Source organism: Dryobates pubescens, chromosome 21 (genome assembly GCF_014839835.1).
Source record: "Dryobates pubescens isolate bDryPub1 chromosome 21, bDryPub1.pri, whole genome shotgun sequence".
In the NCBI taxonomy this organism is placed as follows: Eukaryota; Metazoa; Chordata; class Aves; order Piciformes; family Picidae; genus Dryobates; species Dryobates pubescens.
Genome location: NC_071632.1, coordinates 13,689,300 through 13,709,004, shown reverse-complemented (window position 1 = coordinate 13,709,004; position 19,705 = coordinate 13,689,300). Strand labels below are relative to the sequence as shown.

The following is a 19,705-nucleotide window of genomic DNA, read 5'->3' as shown; positions in this document are numbered from 1 at the left end:
TACCGCAAGCGTGGGACCTCTGGGTGGCATGGATTAATGTATTTAGAAACATTAATTCCCATCGTTTTTCCATCTGTAGTGTGTGACCTGTTTGAATAACTTATCTCTTATCTGGGGAGTAGCTATAATTTATTTTACAGACTGGCCAGAAGCAAATGGTTTCACTTTGAAAATTAAGTCAGTGCTTCACCCCAGCACTTTCGGGGCATGGTACTGCTATTCTTGACTAAGGACACTTCTTATCATAGCATTTTAAATGGCGACTCAAACCCCTCGGTGCTTCTGATTGGTGTATTAAGCAAATTTTAGAATGAGAGCATTTGGTTGAGTGACCGAAAGAATGATTTACAGGAGCCACACCGGGGTGTGTACAGTTAAGAGAACATGTCACTTATTGGTGCTTGTGGACCTTGCTTTCACTAGGAATAAAAGTTTTGAGACAGGCTGGTCAGAGTTGTCAGTTGTCAGTGTACTAAAGTTTGTGATGATTTTAGTCTGTTTTCTTCTGTTAGTAGGCTTCACAAAGAAGGGTGACTTACATTCATGGCCATTCACCTAAGTAGTCTATTTGCCATTGTTAGCTTAATTGACAACAAAATACATAAACACAACAAAGAAATTCTGAATTTAGAAATTGAGGAAGGACAGCCCTGAATATCTTGGATATTGTTTTAATGATGTTAAATATATTGTAGTACTTAAAATTATTTAATTTTTTAAAAAAGTTCTAGTTTCTATGGTTCAGATCAGTTAGATGTTTTGTGGAAGTATGTGCACACATGTTCTGTCTCTGGAAGGGTTTTTTGTGTGGTATGAGGACAGAGTAATTTAGAGAAAGTATCCATTCTGAAGAACTGTTTTTTGTACTTGCTTAAAACTGTGGCAAGTTGAAGGAACATGCTTTCAGGTATTAGGGTGTAAGTAGCTGACAGCTTTCAACTAAGTGGTGACACTGCAGTTTGAAGACTCTTTTTTTGTTTGTTGTGGAGTACCATTTGTATCTGTGAATTAGGATCCCTTTGTACTAAGTGGACACAGTTGTTGAGCATTAACTGTGTCCTCATCAATAAATGGCCAATTAAATATGATCCTTGGCCTATATAAGGTGTTTAGATGATCACTGTGCTCCACTTGCCTCATTGAAGAAACCCAGAGGTGTCACACAGCTTATAGTCATATAACTAGGTGAGGAAAATTCTTGGTTGAAGTTGTTTAATACTCTTTTAAAACACAGTAAAAGAACTTAGAACTTAGCAGAATGGTACATGGAACTCTTTTTGAAGGAGTCTACTATCCAAAATCAATACTGATAACAAATGGGAAAGAAGCCCAGGACTAAGTGGTCATTTGGCATAGATGATTTATCAGTTAAAGTTTTAACAGTAATAACTAATGTTTTGGATATTTTGGGGGGAGGAAAAGACTTTTAAATATTTAGATAACGGCACCCTGGTGTTTTCTTGGGGAAGAAAAGGCCCAAAAGGCTCTAATGATTGGTAAAGTAGTACAAAATAGTTACTGGAAAAATAAATGGGAGTGTTAGTTTCACGACATTGCAGAGTAACAGTTGTCAAAGTGAAATAATTTTGGCTCTGAAGATGCAGATTAAAGTTTTAAGTCTTCTCTAAGCATATGTTGCAGGGCTAAAAATGAAACACAGAATAGCTATGTTGGCTGAACATTTAAATGTATCTGATGGAAGGAAGGTGTGAACTCGGGGAAGTACTGGATTTATAAGAATGAAGTATTCATATGTACTTTTGTGACTGGATACTTGTGTTGGTGAAGCTAAGCTTTCTAAGGATGAGGGTGAAGACTCTAGGTTACAGGTTTCACAAACGCAAAGTGGAAAGTTTTCTAGTGATGATCTTTGAGATCTCTGGGAGTGATTCCACAGCTTTGTATTACTTCAAAAATTCCGTTGTGAAGCAGCCTGATTCAGTTTGCTTCTAGTTCTAGAATAACAGTATTGAAACATAGAAGTTCAAGGTGGCTGTGCTAGTGATGATGAGGGACTTTGAAGGCCCACGGATGCTCATTAGTCCATCGATGGTTAAAACAGTGGTTCCCAAATTTTGAGTCAAACTTTTGTGTAAAGACAAAACCTTAGGAACCATGTTAAATTTTGAGTAAAATCGCCTGGCTTAAAGGGCAGCTACAAAGAGGAGGGAGGCCCTCTCTTCATGAGGAGCCACATGGAGAAGAGAAGGGGTGACAGCTACAAGTTGCACCAGGAGAGACTTCAATTAATATAAGAAGGACTTTTAAAAAATTTACATTGAGAACAATCAGCCTTTGAAACATCTTCCTCAGGGGCTTGGTTGAGTCTTCATCACTGGAGGTGTTCAAAATGTGAGTGGACAGAATACTCTGTCTCATGTAGGTTCCTCTGCCTGGGAAAGGTTGGGCCACATGGTCTTTTGAGGTCACTTCCAATCTGGGCAGGTCTGTGATTTAGTGAGCATCTGCTTACAGTGTAATGGAACAACCATGTCATACAGATGATGACATTTTTTTCTAGATGTTTACAAACTAGCTGTAAATTAATTGCAGTAGTCTTGTTTAGGGAGAGATGGTTGCAAGGGTCAAGGATAAACCATTGCTAAAGCAGAAGGAGGAGAATTTATTTTCTGGATTGTCTGCCATACTGAAGTAAGGGAAAACCACTGTAAGTTTTCTTTCTTTCAGACTAATTAGTTTGTGATTATCTTCAGTGGTTGAGAAGACTTGGACCATAGATATCCTTGGGATACAAATCATGACAGGAGATGGGGCAGAGGAAGAACTGAAGGGGGACCCATCTATATATGTCTACCCCATGCTCCTGAAGTCCTGTACCAAGATGAGTTGAATGGCCCTTTGAGCAGTTACTGCTCCAGACTGAGCTTCAGCTGTCATCGGTTTTAACCAATCTGAGGGCTGCTGTTGTGCTCTCAGCAGTGTGTAGTGGCTGTAGAAACCTCTTGTGAAGGTGTTGATAAAAATGGGAAAAAAGCTTATCCAGCTAGCACAGCAAGCACCTGTGTTGTGGGTCACTATACAATTGAAAGATGTAGTAAAAATTATCCAGTGTGACAAATTCAAATTGAATTTGTCATGTTTCAGGCTATTCAGCAGCAGCATGCAGGGACTGGAAATACATTCTGCATTTGTACTCAGTTGAAGATGGGTGGAGTGCTAGTGATATTTTGGCCTTTGTGGGTATTGCATCCTACTTTATTAGGTGGGTTGATGCAGCTAGTTGCTAACTTGGAGTTAGATAGGAATATGCACACGCTAAATCTCCTGTAAGTGTCAGAAGCCTATAGACTTCACAATTCATGAAACACAAATACATGATCATGGGCTAAGAATTAGTGCCAAACAACATTACTACTTGAATAAGCTTGTGGCAGGCAGATTTGCTTTAAAACACAACAATTTTTAATGGCTTTATGCTGCTTTGACAAGCTTTCACTGAAAGTCACATTGCTCTGAATGTTCCTTAATTTCAGATCATGTAAACTAAGCGTGGCCTTAGTGTCACTTGTTTTAACGAATGCCAAACCATGCTTTATTTCATCACATACTAAACCTCAGGGATTGAGTCACGTAGAACTTGTTGTTCAGAAGATTGTAAGATGGTGCTTGTCACCAGCTTGACTGAAAACCAAGTAATCAACATGACTGATCCTGTACCTGCCATATTCTGCTGTAATGTAGCCTAAGTTTTAAATATTAATTTTATTGTCTGGGAAAGATGCTGGAGAGTTTCTGGAGAGTAGCAGTTTCTGGTTAGTGCCCAAAACCATTTGGGAGCTGAGTTAATGTGGATTTTTTTTGAAGTCTTTGTTCACTCTTAAGCATTTGTGAGGCAAGGACTATGACATTTTAAATTGTCTTTTCCAAAGCAAATACGTTTTCAAAACCAAGCAGGGTTTGGAAGTACTTTTTTGTGGGTTAGTGGTTTTGGGTTTAGATGTACTTTTTATTAAAAAAAAGAAAAAGTATTATTTCTTTTAGGCAGTGCTTAGAGCACTCCATTTCCAGGCAGCATACCATAATTCTGTTCTATTCCTAGTGACTTGCTTTGCATCATGACAAATGCACTTTAAAAAGTTTGGTTTATGAACTTAAAAAGAACTAAAATCCTGAGAAATTATTTTGCTAATCTATTTCTTTGAGGAAGCTAAACTCTGTCCTATAGGAGTAATTTGGAAAGAAAACATGAAATACACTAGTTGAGAAACATATTATGCAATTGTTACTTAGTCACTGAATAGCTGAGGCTTCTGTGAGTAATTGTTTACCAATATAAAGACTACCTGATGTCTCTTCCCAAATGGATCAATTAAACTGTATGTGTTTGAATGATATATTTGTGCATGTGTGTTCTTGTACATAATGTGCTGGTTGCAGTGAATGTGATTTTTATGATGGGAATGAGAGTTTGATTATCTGTCTGGATTCATAGTATGCTTCACAACCTGTTAGATTTACACCACAGGCTGGGAGCTTAGGAGCTCAGATGGACCTTGTGTTTTTACTGTGGGATGCTGCTGCCTTTAAGTTACAGAAGATTTTATTTTGCTGGTGATAATAGTACCATTCTGTCACTACCCTGTGTTTTAGACAGGGCCGTTGTCATTAAACCTGTTGTTCTTCTGTATCACATAGCAAGAGATACTGAAATTCAGTTCACTATCAGGTGGAAACATAGCTCTGTTTTGAAATTGTATACTCTGCTCCTGAAAATCAAGGCTTGACAATACCTATGTGCTGTGTAACCTTTTGCAATAAAATACAAGAAAAAATGTCTTTAATCTGAAGACTTGTGCTTGAAATGCTGTTGAATGTTGTTGAATACTTCAAATGTACCACAGAATGGAATAAAGATGGACTTGTTTTGGTGTTAAATCACAGTATAGGGAACTGGCTTTTTTTTTTTTCATGTCTTGAGTAGTTTTTATCTTTTTTTTTTTCCTCTTATTTTTTTTAATAGGTTCCTTGCCTGCCCTGCTCTAGAACAGTACAACTTGGTTACTTTATTAAAAGACCTGTTGGGTAAACAGTGCATAATACTTTTTTAAAATCCATTAAACTATTGGATCATTATGGCATCTCCATCTTGTTTTGGGTGAGGAAGAATCTTTGATGCTTTTTCAGTGCCTAAAATTAATAGTATGGTTTTTTGGTACGTTTGTGTGATATTGAAGCCATCAAAATACAAGATTTTGAACTGTTAAGGTTTATGAGGCAACAGGTAGTTAGAGTTCCAGGCTTCATGCAGGTGTATATCTAGGAAGACGAGCAGTGCAGTCATCAAATGTTTTTCCTAGTCTAGAAGTCTTGGGCATCTCATTGCAGTAGAATACTTCATCTTAGCAACAGTTGCTATGTAGGCTACCTTTTTAGGCTATGTTGGTACCATTTTAAGACATTAAGAGCTCTGCAGTGTTTCTGCTGATTCACCTCCTACACTTGTGAGACTTGACAATGTAGCTTAGGACTTCCATTTTATATAGAAAAATGATTAGTGAAGGTTTTATTGAAAGGGTGTTCACAGACTTAGAAATTATCATCAGTGTAGCCAAAGAGAAAACGAGGCTCATATTTTGTGGTTTTATAGTGTGGATGATCAGTTCTTATTAAGCAGGGGGAAAAGATAACAGTTCTGGGCAGTTTAGAGCTGCTGATGTTACACCAGGCTAAGTATAAAGCAAGTGAGAACTTTTTAACATGGGGAGCCTAGTGTATTTGGCTGTCTTTGTTCTGGTCCACAACTGGCCAGGCTGGTCTAACAAAATGGCCAGCATTAGTCCCTGCAGCATCCTGCAACTTTTCAATCACTTTGAAAATGGCTATTTTCTTAGGGCTGCAGTAGGAAGAGCCAAGTGGTGGATTATTTATTTTGTTTTCCTCTGTAACTAGCCTTTCCTGTTTCCTTATTCAATTAGGGCATTTTGGTATTTGATAGTTCTTGTTTGTTTTTTTTTCTTCCTTCTAGTGGAAGTTAGGAGGGGACTTAGTGTGTTTAGTAATCACCTACCAGGATCTTCCAGTTGCTATGCAGATAATGCACACATGTCTTGGTGAGCTCTGCTGTGAGAGGCTTGAATTGAAATGAGCTGTAAGCATTGCATTGCACGTCTGGGCAACAGTTGCTGTGTGTGACTGCCTTTCTAGGCAGCAGGGCTACTGCTGGAAGAAATACAACCCAAAACCTCTTCCAACTTCTACAATGGACATTTTCCTGCTTAAAAAGCTTTCATTCATGGGTTCCCCCTGTGGTGGGTTGACCCTGGCTGGACACCAGGTGCCCACCAAGGTTGATCTATCGCTCCACCTTCTTAACTGAACAAGGGGGAGAAAATATAACAAAAGGTTCGTGGGTTGAGGTAAGGACAGGAAGATCATACACTAGTTACTATCATGGGGAAAAAACAGACTCGACTTGGGACTTGCCACTCCTTCCTTCTCCAGGGGTAGATTCCTCACATGGAGGCAGTTCTCCACAGACCTGTCCAATTTGAGTTCTTCCTATGGGCTGTAGTGCTTTACAGACTGCTCCAGTATGGGTCCTCTCCATGGGTCCCTTCACAAATGGACTGTGCTAGTGTTGGTGCCCATAGAGTTACAAGGTCTGCCAACAAACCTTATTTTACATGGGCTCCTTACTCCATGGGTCCACAGGTCCTGCCAGAAGTCTGCTCCTGTGTGGGCTTCCCATGGGGTCACAGCCTCCTTTGGGCATACACTTGCTCCAGTGTGGGGTTCTCCTTATGCTGCAGGTGGATATCTGTTCCACCATTAACCATCATTAGTTGCAGGGAGACAATCTGCCTTGCCATGGGTTGCAAAGGAATCTCTTCTCTGGCACCTGGAGCACCTCCCTTCCCTCCTTTACTGCCCTTGGTGTCTGCAGGGTTGTCTCTTTCACATATTCTCAACTCTCTCCAGCTGATGTTCTGTAGCAGGTTTCCTGCCCCTCCCCACCTTCTTAAATTCTTCCAGAGGCATTGCCACTGTTGGTGGTGGGCTTGGCTTGGCCAGTGGCAGGTCCATCTTGCAGCTGGCTGTAATCCAATCTTTTGGACAAGGGGAAAGCTTCTAGCAGCTTCTCAGAAACCACCCTCTTCCCCCTCCACTGCCAAAACCTTGCCACACAAAGCCAATACAATTCCATCCTTTTTTTCCTTCTCACCTCCCACAGAGCTGCGCTGAGAATTATAAAAAGAAAAATCTTTGGCTGTCGCTCTCAGTGGTTTTGTGCTCTGCTGGTGCTGAGTGTGTTTTTCTTTCTGTACAAGTTAATGTTTTACAGGCACTTAGCTGCACTTGACACAAACATAGACTTGGAATTTCTCAAGGAGAAACATCCATAAATGTTATGCTGATTGTTGTTTACAAGCAGGCATATCTTAAAAAGAAGTTACCCTCTTCCTGTTGGTGGTCATTGTCTTGGGCTGTGTTAGTCAATATGTGGACACTCATCATTTGGCTTGATGCAAAACCAGTCACATTACTTTAAAACAAAAAAAAAGTAGAGGTGGTTACATTAATCAGTGGATTACTGTAATCCAGCTGTAAGAACAGTGGCAGTGCAGGATATTTGTGGCCTTAGAATGATAGTGCACAAAGATAAATCGCTGCAGCATAGTTTTGAATGACCATAAGGAGTGCAAGGTGGCATTTTTTGCAGAGCCCCCCAAAGTTGGGTAATTTAGTTTTCAAGAGGAAGATAATAAATGATTGGATATTTGGCTTTCTCTTGTGAGTGAAATAGGAATTGGGTAGAAGGAGGTTGCAGTATGTAGACTTTTGAGGAGAGAAATGCAAGACAAGTGTTTCAGTGTTGTTTGCCTATGTCAATTAGCTTAAATGTAGAAGATCAATTAAAATGTAAAAGTATCTGTAGGGAATAAGGGGCAAACTTGATGAAGAGGAATTGTTTTTACCTACTGTTAGAAAACAAGAGAGTTGCCACACTTGCATTGTAACCCATGCTGAGCAGTCTTCTTTTCATAGCTATTTATGATTGAAATTTATGGCTTGAAAACTCTTAATTTGATGACATTGCAAGAACTGAATTTTCTTTTTTGTGTTTTTACCTCCTTTTAAACTTCTGTCAAACACTAGCACCTATATTTTGATTATATGGATTAAGAATTGATTAGGTTTGTCCTTGTATGTGGGGGATAGTCACTAAAGGATCCTGGGTTTTGTTTAAAAAGCTGAGGACAGATTTAGTTTTGAAGGTTCATTTAAAAAGACAAACAAAAAAAGGGTCATTGTACTTGGTCAAAGAGCTGAGTGCAAATAGGAGAATGACTGGATGTGTGGCATCTTGGTTTTCACCATTTCAGGCTGGAGGGGTCTGCATTGCTTAGCCTCTGTTTTGTAGACCATTAGCCCCTTGTGTTGGGCATAACTTTTGTGTGCCCACTTGTTTGACTCTTACAAAAGTCATTAAAATTACACAAATTCCAGTCACACATTCTCTGTTGGGCTGTAGCCAAATGATGGAAGAGTGAAGATTGAGTGCTTCCAGTTTATAGGAGACAAGACAGATGTCTGAACAGAGCAGATGAACTTTTCTTTTGCAGATAAATGAAAGTACTTTAGCTAGCAGTCATTTAACAGTCATTTGCAAACTCAGCTACATAATTTGTGATTTGATAGGCTAAAGTTAGGTTACTTGAGAGAAATATGTAGCACCAAAGTTTTGTCTTAGAAGACATGTGCATGGTTAGGTACACAGTGCAAACTGCTTCAATAACTTCTAGTGTTTTCGGTGCTCTGGTTGAGATAGTTGATGGCACATTACACTTGACTTTCTCTTCTGTTTGTCATTGCTAGAACTGATCTGCCTTGTGCTGACATTGTGTGAACTTTGAAAGTAGGGTTATTGGTTGGGCTTGATGATCCCGAGGTTCTTTTCCAACCTGAATGTTTCTGTGATCTGTGGCATGAGGTTTACTCCTATTTTCAAAGTACCTTTGGAAGCTTTGTGTGGGGTAGATGAGGTTGTGGCCATCCAGGCAAGCAGCAATACGGCAGACGTTCTGCTCGCCTTAAGTGTACCTATGCTTCATTAGTTTCTGAAGAGCTATTGTCTCTGGAGTGACCTTCATTAGCAACATTTTCCAGTGGCTTACATCTGATGCTTACCTTAATCATGAGAAGAATGAAAGCTCTATAGTACATTATGGGATTTTGTTACTGAATATATGTTTTCCTTGTGTCAACATAGAAAGCATAGAAGATATTTTTGCACCTTCTGGAAAACACCACTAACCCCTAAAAATCCCAAGTGCTTGCTTGCTTCTGAAACCTCTTATTTTGGTAAGAATTATTTACTGTAGTCACTTTCTTCACAGATGATGACTTTGATCAGTTTGACAAGCCTGGAGCAGAAAGGTCTTGGAGAAGAAGAGCTGGAGATGATGATTGGGACAGGTAGGTAGAATATTTTCATGTTCACTTTTTGTGTGCTGAATTACATTGCTCTGTTTTCCCACAGTGGCAGTTTGTATTCCAACACATAGAGTTGCACACATTTGGATACTAGTGAAGGTGTTGGTTGTTACCCACGTGTCAGCCAATACTAGATGGTGCCAAATGTGCTTGCCTTGTGGAATGTAGTGTGTGCTATGAGGAGACACCATTTAAGATCAGATAAATATAAAGTATTTGTGTTGTGTTATCAACATTGCAGTTAATGTACTGGTTTTCCTTTCATGTATTCAGTAGTTATCAATGGTTTATGTAGTAAGAGTTTGTTAGTACCTGAACTTGGCCAACTTCATTTAAACACAGTTTAAAAATAAACATTATCCTTGAAGTTCTACTTCAACCCACCACAGTTTTACATTGGAGGAGAGCAGTGGAGCTTATGTTTGGGCTTCTCTTGAAAAAAATATGGCTGTTTTGAAGATTTAGAAATATATATGAAGTTGGATATTTTGTGGGAGAATAAGAGCATGTTCTTTCACATCAAGGCACCCTAGCTGAATCAAGCTGCTGGCTAGGCTTGTCTGTTTGTTCTTGGAGAAAACTTTACTTCTTTTGATGTGGTTTTCTAATTATTTTCTAGTAATAGAGAGACTTGTTCAGATTTTGCCTGTGGTTTTCACTGTAAAAAGGTGGGAGGAAAACCAATCTAAATATTTTTTTGTCTTTTCTAGTAATCATTTAAGTGATTGCAGTAAACAAATTTGACCCTGAGTAGTTTTCCACTGAGCTGAGCCTTTGGAGTGAATCAGCTACTCCACATTTGTCATCATTCCAGAGGGATTAGTTTCCTCTTCCGTGCTGTTCTGCTAGGTTAAGTGGGTAGTTCATTACTCTGGGAGGTGAATAAGGAATTAAGACAATAGCTTTAGCGTACAAAGTGTTGCACTGTATGGTGGTGAGGGGTGCCTGTCCTCTATCATACCAGCACAGCTCTTTGTGGGTTTAATGGTGAAGTGCATTGTAGAACTGATCTGGTTTGAGAGCTTAATTAAAGTAACTTGTTCAGGCTGGGTCACTGTACTCTGCTGCCTCCCAGCCCCAGTTCTGGGTGTTCAGAAATACAGAAGCAAGTTTTAGAGGCAAAATGCTTTGCATTAAAAGATCTCTGAACTTTTGGCCTTTGCTGACTTTATGGAATGAATAAATGGACTCTTACATGCTGGCTGGTCACATTTGATTTCAGCTGTCCTGTTATCGCTCAGAAAATTTGGAAGAGTCAAACAGGCATTGTATTGGAAGTTGTATGTTTATTGCCAATGGTAAACTCCCTGTGGTAAAGCTGTCTTTATAAGACTTCAGAAAGGTTAGAAAGCATTTTCATGAAGCTGAGACTGTGAAGCACAAAGATTAAGTTTTAGGAAAAAGTGTTTGCTTCTGTGTTCATCATTATTCGCATGTATTTTAGATGATCAAAATTCATATTGTTTATTCTTTAGTGAAATTGGAAGGGAGGGGGTTTTAGGTACAGTGCTGGGGATACCACAGCTTCATCTTGCCAGTCATCTCAGAAAATGTGTAGTTGTTTTTGGGTTTTATTGCTTTTTTAATCTATTGTATCTGGTACGATATTTGCACATGTTGGAATTGTTAGTAATGTTTTTTATTCTTTTTAGATTGCCTAGGTGTCTTTGGAAGTGTTAAATTCTGTGCTTGTCTGACCAGTTACATATGGGGTACATTAATAATTTGTTGTCTAATGAATTATTTTTTTTTTACTACTGGCTTAATACAATACAGGTCACATTTTCTTGAAGATGGAGAGAAGTCTGAATGAACACAGAGGGGTTGTTTGTGTTTGTTTTCCTTAATCCTTCATGCTTTGCTTTGCAACCTAAATAATTTTCTGTTATGCTGTTGGTCATATATCTTGCTCAACCATCAACTCTTACTGTGTTGCTACCTAACTGTTAAGTTCCATCCCCATGTCATTTAAAAAAACTTTGAATTCCTGTGTTTCTTTACTTTCTCAAATACTGGAGGGTGATAACTGAGAGTTGGAAAGCCTCTAATATTTGGAGTAGAAATGTAATATTGTTATTGGATAATTTTTCCCATTGCATTCTTTTACAAATTATTTTCCTGAAACACTTGTCCTTGCTACTGCTCATGTATAATGAGGCATGCTTATGAAATTGGAGATCTGATCTCTTTATCACAGGCTGTTCATTTATACATTTATTTCTCTAAGCAGCTCAAACCTTGAGTCTGGGAAAAACATGCAGTTCTGGTGCTATCCTGTGAGATGACAGGGCTGATTTAGTAACTGACTTCTGCTGAAATTAGCTTGTTCTGACCCTTCTCTGAGATTATTCATTTCTCTACACTGGCAGAAAACTTTCCACTTTTGTTGTATGTCTGTATTATTATTTTGTCTTCCTCATTTGCTGAGCTGAATTTGAAGTGGGGGGAATGTTGAGTATTGGGAGTTCAGGAAGGGGAGGAAATGGGTCTATTTATTGTAAGAATGGTGAACTCTAGGATTCTTAGCCCTAATTTCCTAGAATTGTGATTTTTGGAAAGAGGTCCATGACTTGATGACAGTAGGAGCAAGTTAACTTCAGAACTATCACAGATGTATACATTCATTCTAGTTTATTTTATGTAGTTTTGTATCAGATGCAACTATTCATTTTTGTCTGTTTTCTCAGCTTGTTGAAGATATTTTACTATCTAGTGCTTTTTTATTGTGTTTTGTTTGGTTTTATATACTTAATAGTCAGATCTGGTAATTCTGGTCCCTCTTAATGGTAGCTGGAGATTAGGCTACTTTAAGAGAAGCTTGAAATAGGTCTGCTTTACTGTGCAGGCTTTTCACTTTGTTGACTTTTTGAATAAACATTCAGTGGTGGTCTGTCTTGAAATTTATCAATGAAAATGTTGAATGACATTGAACATTTCAGGAGGTTCTGAAAGGCATTCTGTGAAACACTTTTGTTTCTATTATGAGCTTAGTTTTTGTGCCAGTGCTAATTTATTTATTTTTTTCATGTCAATAAGCCAAAGTGTTAAGAAATCCAGGATTCATGTACAGCTACTTCTGTTGACCAAATATTTAACTTTTTTTCAAAGAGTCACATTGAGGATGGTTTTTAGCAGTACATATTACAGACTATAATGAGTTGCTCAGTTTAGATACTAATTAATCTTTTTATTTCTTTTCATTTTTTGACCTGAATTTCTTGCTACCTGAACTTGTTTGTTGTCTTTGAATGCACACTTTTGCCATCTTTTGGAATTGCTCTGGGGCAGTTTTAAATAAAAAATGGCAGTGGTGATCCATGGTGCTGGGAAAGCTTTTCAGACCTTTGTGCATTTGTCAGATTACCAGCAACTGATGGGACCAGTGGCTCTTTTCTACTTCAGTTTGGCTCTACATTCTTCTGAAACTGTTTTCTTTTACATAGAATTTTCTGCCTCTGAAAAAAAGTAGCTTGAATGCTATTAAGTTTGCTCTCTGGAATGTATGATATGTCTTAAGTCCCAGTTTTTGCTTACTATCCCACTGAGCACAAAAAAATTGGTATTTGTTATTGTTCAGTCATTCCTGGAGCTGTTTGAGATCAGTAACTCTAGACAAATACTGTGTACTGATGATAACATGCTATTATGGCTGGTTTGGAATATCATCTGTTCTCTTCTATTCCACAAGATTTTTTTATTCCCCTCTTCATAATCTGTACAGTAATCAGCTCTGACAGGAATGTATCCATCTGCAAAACCAAAACTCATTAGTTTTTTAAAGTTGTATAGGCTATATAGTATTGGTTTCTGCTTGCTTAGGTTCAGCTTCTTAAATTTGTTAATGTTTTCCAGTGAACTTGATGATGACTTGCTTGGAGAGGATTTGTTAACTGGCAAAAAGGTAAGAAATGTGTATTAAAGTGGCTTGTTACAGCTATTAATGCAAACATTGTTCAACTTGCCCACTTCAGTCATTTGATATGGCCTTTTATGTATTGCACAGTCACCTCCCTGAAGCCTGACAAGCGTAGGTACCTGTGGTCTGCCCTGTTGCCAGAGCACTCTGCACCCAGAGCTTGGTTTCCTTTTGTGAATTCCCTCCCAGAGTGGCTTTTTAAAATATAATTGTTAGATTATTTTTCTCCTTCTGAGATCATATTTTTTCTCCTAACACGCGAGTTAAAAAAGGAGATGGGGCTCAAAAGCAGTTTCTTTGTAGCTCATATTGACTTAGCAATTTAAAAACTGTAACCACAACCCCCACCCCCAATTATGCCTCTGGAGAATTAATTTCAACTGCCAGTTTCCTGGCTATTAAAAGTTATTTATCAAAATACAGTATTTACCAGAGAGTAAATAAATAAAGAGCAGGGGTGTCTGTTAAAGATTTACGCACTGCACACAGTCCATTACTACTTCATCTAACAAGTTGGCAGAAGATTTTCCCTTCCACTGAGAGAAAAGGATATGAGAGCAGCTAGTGCAGGAGAACATAAATGAGCGCCTCAATCCTCAATGTGTGCTATAGACTCCTTCCTTAGATATCGATTCCCAAAATTGTACTTGATGAAAGAAACTGAATGTGTGTTTGGATTTGCCAAATCCCTGGGGGGAGAAGACAGATTCTGTTTAGGAAATCAAGCCTGGCTAGTCACCTCCTTCTCCACTTTATCTGCTAAATGAATTAATTTAGAAAATAGTCTTTAAACTTTTAGTTGGGGGTGGAGAAGTTTAAGAAACCCAGATGTAGTAAAAGTTGAGGTTTAATCGCTCTTAATCACACTCTCCATGTTGGAAGTGGATTGAAATTTTTATGTAAGTAATCCCTGTTGAATATAGGAAGTTGCTGTGTCTCATGTACTATTTCAGAAATAAAATCCTGGAAGAGCAGAGATTGCAGATGTGTGTTATGCAGTTATCAAAACTGTCAACAGTTAATACTGCATATGTCTTTGTAGTTGAGATGTGAGTTGATAAAGCAATTTAGCTATCTTAAGAAAACTACCTGTGTGACCACTAGCCCATACTAGATTTCTCCAATGTGTGATATGTTCTTATGTTTTTTCTGATCTTGTTACAGGCCTCTAAGTAGTATCTGTGGCTATGGGTTTGTATAGTGCACTAATAATAAATTTCTCAAAAAGCATTCCCTGAGCTATTGAGGCTAAACTTGCTTCTGCTTAATCTCATCCCAGTTCTTTTAGATAAATCTGCCCTTGTGTAACCTTTCTGCCATTATTACTTTAGGGGATGGAAATGTTGCTGAGCAAAATTGCTCTTCCTAGTGAGTAATTACTCTTAAAAAAATAAATATATAAATGAAACAACTGCAAGTATGACAGTCAAATTAGAAAGAGTTCAGAAAAGACGCAGTATTTTCTTTCTTTCATTTTTTTCCTTCACTTGAACTACTTATGGATTTCTAGTTTTCTTCATATCACTGCATCCTTTCCTTCTGTCTCCTGAGTATCTCTGCCCTTGAGAAACTGCAGCAACATAGTGGATTTTCTTGGGTTGTGAGTGCATCAAGGTTACAAAGCAGTGTACCAAAGCTAACCTTTCTTTTTTTCCTGGTGTTAACTGAGTTGCCACCTTTGGCTGTATTTGGGAATATACCAGTGAGAAGTGTTGATTGCTGGTCAAATTTGAGTTTTATAAATTGCCATGAGACTGTTAAGATTTGTCTTGTAGCATATATTTTCTTACTAAATCAGAGAATTTCATTGAAGACAGGGTCTTAGTCTGAGATGCATTCTTCATTAAAAAATACCTAGTGTTCAGAAGTTTCAGTAGTTAGAGTATCTAGTTAGTTACAGGTTTATATGCTCATGATTGACTCTTTCTAAAACCTAGAATCAGTCTGACTTGTCAGACGAAGAGCTGAACGATGATCTTCTGCAGAGTGACAACGAAGAGGAACAAGATTTTCGGTATTTCTTTTTTTTTTTCCTAACTCATGTGATTTGGGTAGCTCAAAACTATTCCTGACTGCTATTACTGCTAACCAGTAGCTACTAAACTGAAGTTGTTTGTAAATACTTAAAATAGTTTTGCATTTTACCTACTTACCGAGGTCTATATAATGTGCTCAGTGACTTTGTCATAATTTCAGTAAAATGTTTTTTTTTTTTTTTTGTTTATTGGAGTCTAATAAAAGTAACTCAAATCTATTAAAAAAGCTTGCAAAGAAGAAACCCTGTCATCTTCTGTGCATTTAGAATTATTTATAAATACTTTCAGAACTCTTGTTCTGTGCCTTCTTGGTATTCATAGACTCATAGAATTGTTTCAGTTGGAAGAGACCTCTAAGATCAATTCCAATCGTCATAACTGTTGTAGGCTTCCTTCTCTTGTGAAATCCTGTTCTGTTAGTTTTCTTTTAAAAATATATCTTGCCTCCTAAGACTATGAGGAGGTGAGCTTTGTGGTCTGTAAGGCTCGATTTGTACTTTTAATAGTTGTGTGCAATTACACAGCAGATGTTAGTGATGCAGTACAACCACTCTGCTTTTAATGGCCAGCATTTTGCCAGCATTTCCTTTATTTACTGCATGCTGTGCAGACATATCATCTGAAAGGCCATGAATGTGTATATATAACAGAGATTTCCTTTCTGTCCTTGGCTGGAATTAGGATAAGGAGTCCTTTCCCTCTGTGAGATTGATGCAGGTGTGGTAAAATACCTCAGACCATCAATCTCTCCATTGGCTGCTGTTTTCCTCTGTGCAAGAGTGAGGGTTGGACTGTTCCCTTCAAAATGGGGAATCCCAGTTACAGCCTTTGCTTTTGCTTCTCTGTGTTTGCCCCTCATAAACACTGAGCCACAGAGATAGTTATGTGCTTGCAGGAGTGATGAGAAAGTATCAGAATGTGGTAATACTGCAGGTTTCTGTAGAAAAGTATTGCATTTTTGTAATTTTATTGCCAGAGAGTGAGAGCCATGCTCAACTCCTCTTCCCTCTCCCTCCATTTCCATTTAAACTCATTTATGCCTCTCTAGTTGGGAGGATAATGATAATCCTGCATAATGTCTTAATTTTTGTGTTAAATCTTCTCAGTCTTGAAGATGTAAATAGCTCAAAGCTGCTTGGATCTTATTCCTGCAAATTTAGGAGGATAATGAATAATAGAAATATAAAAAAATATTCCTTTAACTTGTACTTGGAGCCAGCAAATCAATAAGAGCTTTTCCTTTGTGCTTTTTTAACTAATCTGCAGTTGGTTAGTTGCTCTTTTATGTGGTGATGGTACTAGCAATTGTACAGAGTAAATTTGGTGTTCTGCTTTTCTTCCAGACAATAAACTTGCCAATTTTTGTATGCTTTTTCTTCCCAGTCTGTGCTAGTGCAGTTCCTGAGTGAGAATATCTCCTAGGTATTTAAATGACTGTATAGTTTACATTAAGTAGAACATTAAATCTGCTACAAAAATGTAAGTTTGAATTAATTATCATCAAGAAGGAACATTATTAATGCATTTCATAAAAAAATACTTCACTAGTGTAATCTGAAATACTGGGAAAACAGATACAGTTATAATAATTTTGTGGGGTTTTTTGTTGGTTTGGGAATTAAAATTGAATCCAGTCTGCTTTGGTTACCAAGCAGGACTTTTGCCAGTTTGACCTGCTAAACCCTCTGGTTGGTTTGATTCCCCTGGTCAAATAGCCTGCAGCTGGTGATAAGCTGAATGAAGTACAGTATGCATTATGACAATATGGCATGAAGTCAGATAATGTGTGAGGTAGAATTTTGCCCACTAACTTAGACAATTTGTATTTATTTGGTTTTGCTGAGCCTTTGTGAGCAGTTGACTCTTACGCTTTAACCTCTGCATTTTTCCACCTCCTCTATACCACAGTTCTCAAGGTGTCACAGTTAGCCTGAATGCTACATCTGGCATGCTTACATCATACGACCTCTCTGAGACCATCAATGATCCATCAATAGAACATGAGTCTGAATATGACCAAGGGGAAGATGAAATTGGTTATGACAAATCTGAAGCACCTGAAGTGTATGCTTCAGAGTATGCAGAGGAAGGACATTATGAAGGCAATGATCCTGAACTGACAGAAGACCAAATAGAATATGGGGAAGAGCCTGGAGAAGAAGATGAAGTGCTAGACCTTGAAATCAATGAACCCCTAGATGAATTTCCAGTGAGTTTCTTTCTATTGTATCTTCAAAGATAACATTGCTTCATGTGCATAGGGTTTTAGGCTGATTTGAAATCTGTTTACCTCCCTAGGGAGGAGGGGAAATTAGACCTATTATCACTGTCTGCCAGTTTCTTTATCTAGGCTGTGACAAAGTTTGTGTTGACAGCTTGTTTGGCGGTAGGTAATGCTCCTTTGTCATGCTGCAAGGCAGTTGAGAATCATGACCTTGAGGATTGTATCCTTAAGGAAGAAAACAGCTTTGTGTGGTGGAGATACACTGCCAATTGTTAGAAGTACTTAATGCAAAAGCTTTTATCCAGGCTTTAGACAAGATCTGATAAAGTCCTTCGAAGGTGAAAAGATTATTGACCTGCTAAAGACATCTTTAAGGTGCTAATATCCCAAAGTGATTGATGTCCTGCTCCTTCATCCTTTTTGTAACTGAGAACTGTCTAAACCCGAATAAAGAGATTGGAGGTTAGTTCAGAAAATGTCACCTGCATAATTCAATATAATTTAAGCAGTGTATTAGAGAACATAACACTGGCTTTAATTGCTAGTGAATTGATTTAATTAGAACTGTATGTGGTCAGATGTTTCAAAAAACAAGCAAACTTAAAAACCTTTGCTCTTGTTTTACATTCATAATTGTTTAGAATTGAACACCTTCATATGTAAGCACTTGCAGAATGCTTTATGAACGTCTATATTTTTGATGGGGTAAGATCTGGTGTTAATGCATGTGTGTTAGATATGTTTCCTTTGTTAGGAAAGTGTTTGCTTCATGAATTTGTAATCAAAACATATTGTAGTAGAGATGTAGATGGGGCAAACAGTAGATCTTTATGATGACATTGGTGTGGATCTGGATGAAAACTGGTTTGGCTATGTTTTTGGCAATACTGAAAATGTTGTCCAGTTAAACCCCCTGCTAATTATACCTTATATGTTACTTATAATTGACAGTTCTGGTAGATACAATACTAGTTCTGGAAAGAGTTAACAAAGCATAGGGACCCCATCTCTTCATGGGTTTGTGATTCTGTAAAGTTGGCCTCTGTGTTTTCATCTTCATTTGTTACTGCCTCAGGATGAAGATTACATGCAATCATATAATGAGCAAGGAATGGAAGAACAAGAGGAATATACAGCTGATGAGGAGCTGGAAGAATCTCAGCCAATCACAAATGAATCAGAAGAGGTATGTTGTGAGTTTAATGGAAACGTAAAATAACTAGTTGTTTCAGAATTTAGATTTGTGACTATTACTGGGAAAGAACTGGTGGAGCTTTGCAGATGTTGAATTATTGTTGGCATTGCTCTTTGAAGATGAATTGTGATAGCATCTATATTGTCAGATATATCAGATTTCCTCTCCCTCTTGGGAGGAAAATCATAAAAGAAAATTCAAAATGCCTGTATTTAATCTGAGCCTCAACATAAGAAACTTCAGGGGCCCTTTTGGGTAGGAGAATGATGTTAATACTGCATTTAACCATCTGTTAAATCTCTAATAACTATGGTGCCTCACTATCCAGATGGCTAATTTGCTGCTGTTGGGAATGTAGATACAATTCTTGGGCATCTCACTTTGAGGAGGTTCACGAGTGTGGAAGCTTCTGTATGTTAGAAAGGCAAAGGTCAGATTATTTAGAAGAGTTAGGGCTGAAATTCTTCAATTAGGAAAAGGAATGAGTTTCCTCTTGCAAATGAAGCTTGTGCCAAAAACTGTCACATACATGTTCACTGGCTCTATCCTGGAACAGTGGTATCATACTTATTATTAATTTGCAGCAAGTTTTTGATGTGGTTTTTTTTTCCTTTCCCCACCAGGAATCTACTTTAATATTACTTTTATTCCAGTTCTTAATTAAATAGGATTGAATGGATTACCTGCTGAGAAGTGTAGTCAGAGTATGTTCCCTCTTTGGAGCTTTAACTCATCAGGAAATTAATTCCTTGAAGACACAGCAGCATTATTCTATGAAGGTCTAACAAATGGGTGTGCTGGATCCTCTAGTTGTATTGAACTTATTATAATAAAGCAACATTCTTTGGTAGGTGAAGAGAGATTCATTGAAAGGGGCC

The 19,705-nt window shown here is 38.0% G+C and overlaps 1 protein-coding gene across 6 annotated transcripts in view; it reads left to right on the top strand.

Annotated features, from left to right (window-relative positions):
* Nucleotides 1-19,705, top strand: part of RBM33 (RNA binding motif protein 33) — an 84,916-nt gene that overhangs the window by 629 nt on the left and 64,582 nt on the right. For all 6 annotated transcript variants that reach the window (XM_054171494.1, XM_054171495.1, XM_054171493.1 and 3 more), the window contains exons 2-6: nucleotides 9,360-9,438; nucleotides 13,309-13,357; nucleotides 15,310-15,386; nucleotides 17,317-17,617; nucleotides 18,708-18,818. In XM_054171494.1, coding sequence (XP_054027469.1) covers nucleotides 9,360-9,438; nucleotides 13,309-13,357; nucleotides 15,310-15,386; nucleotides 17,317-17,617; nucleotides 18,708-18,818 — 617 coding nt within the window. The remainder of the gene's footprint in view (nucleotides 1-9,359; nucleotides 9,439-13,308; nucleotides 13,358-15,309; nucleotides 15,387-17,316; nucleotides 17,618-18,707; nucleotides 18,819-19,705) is intronic.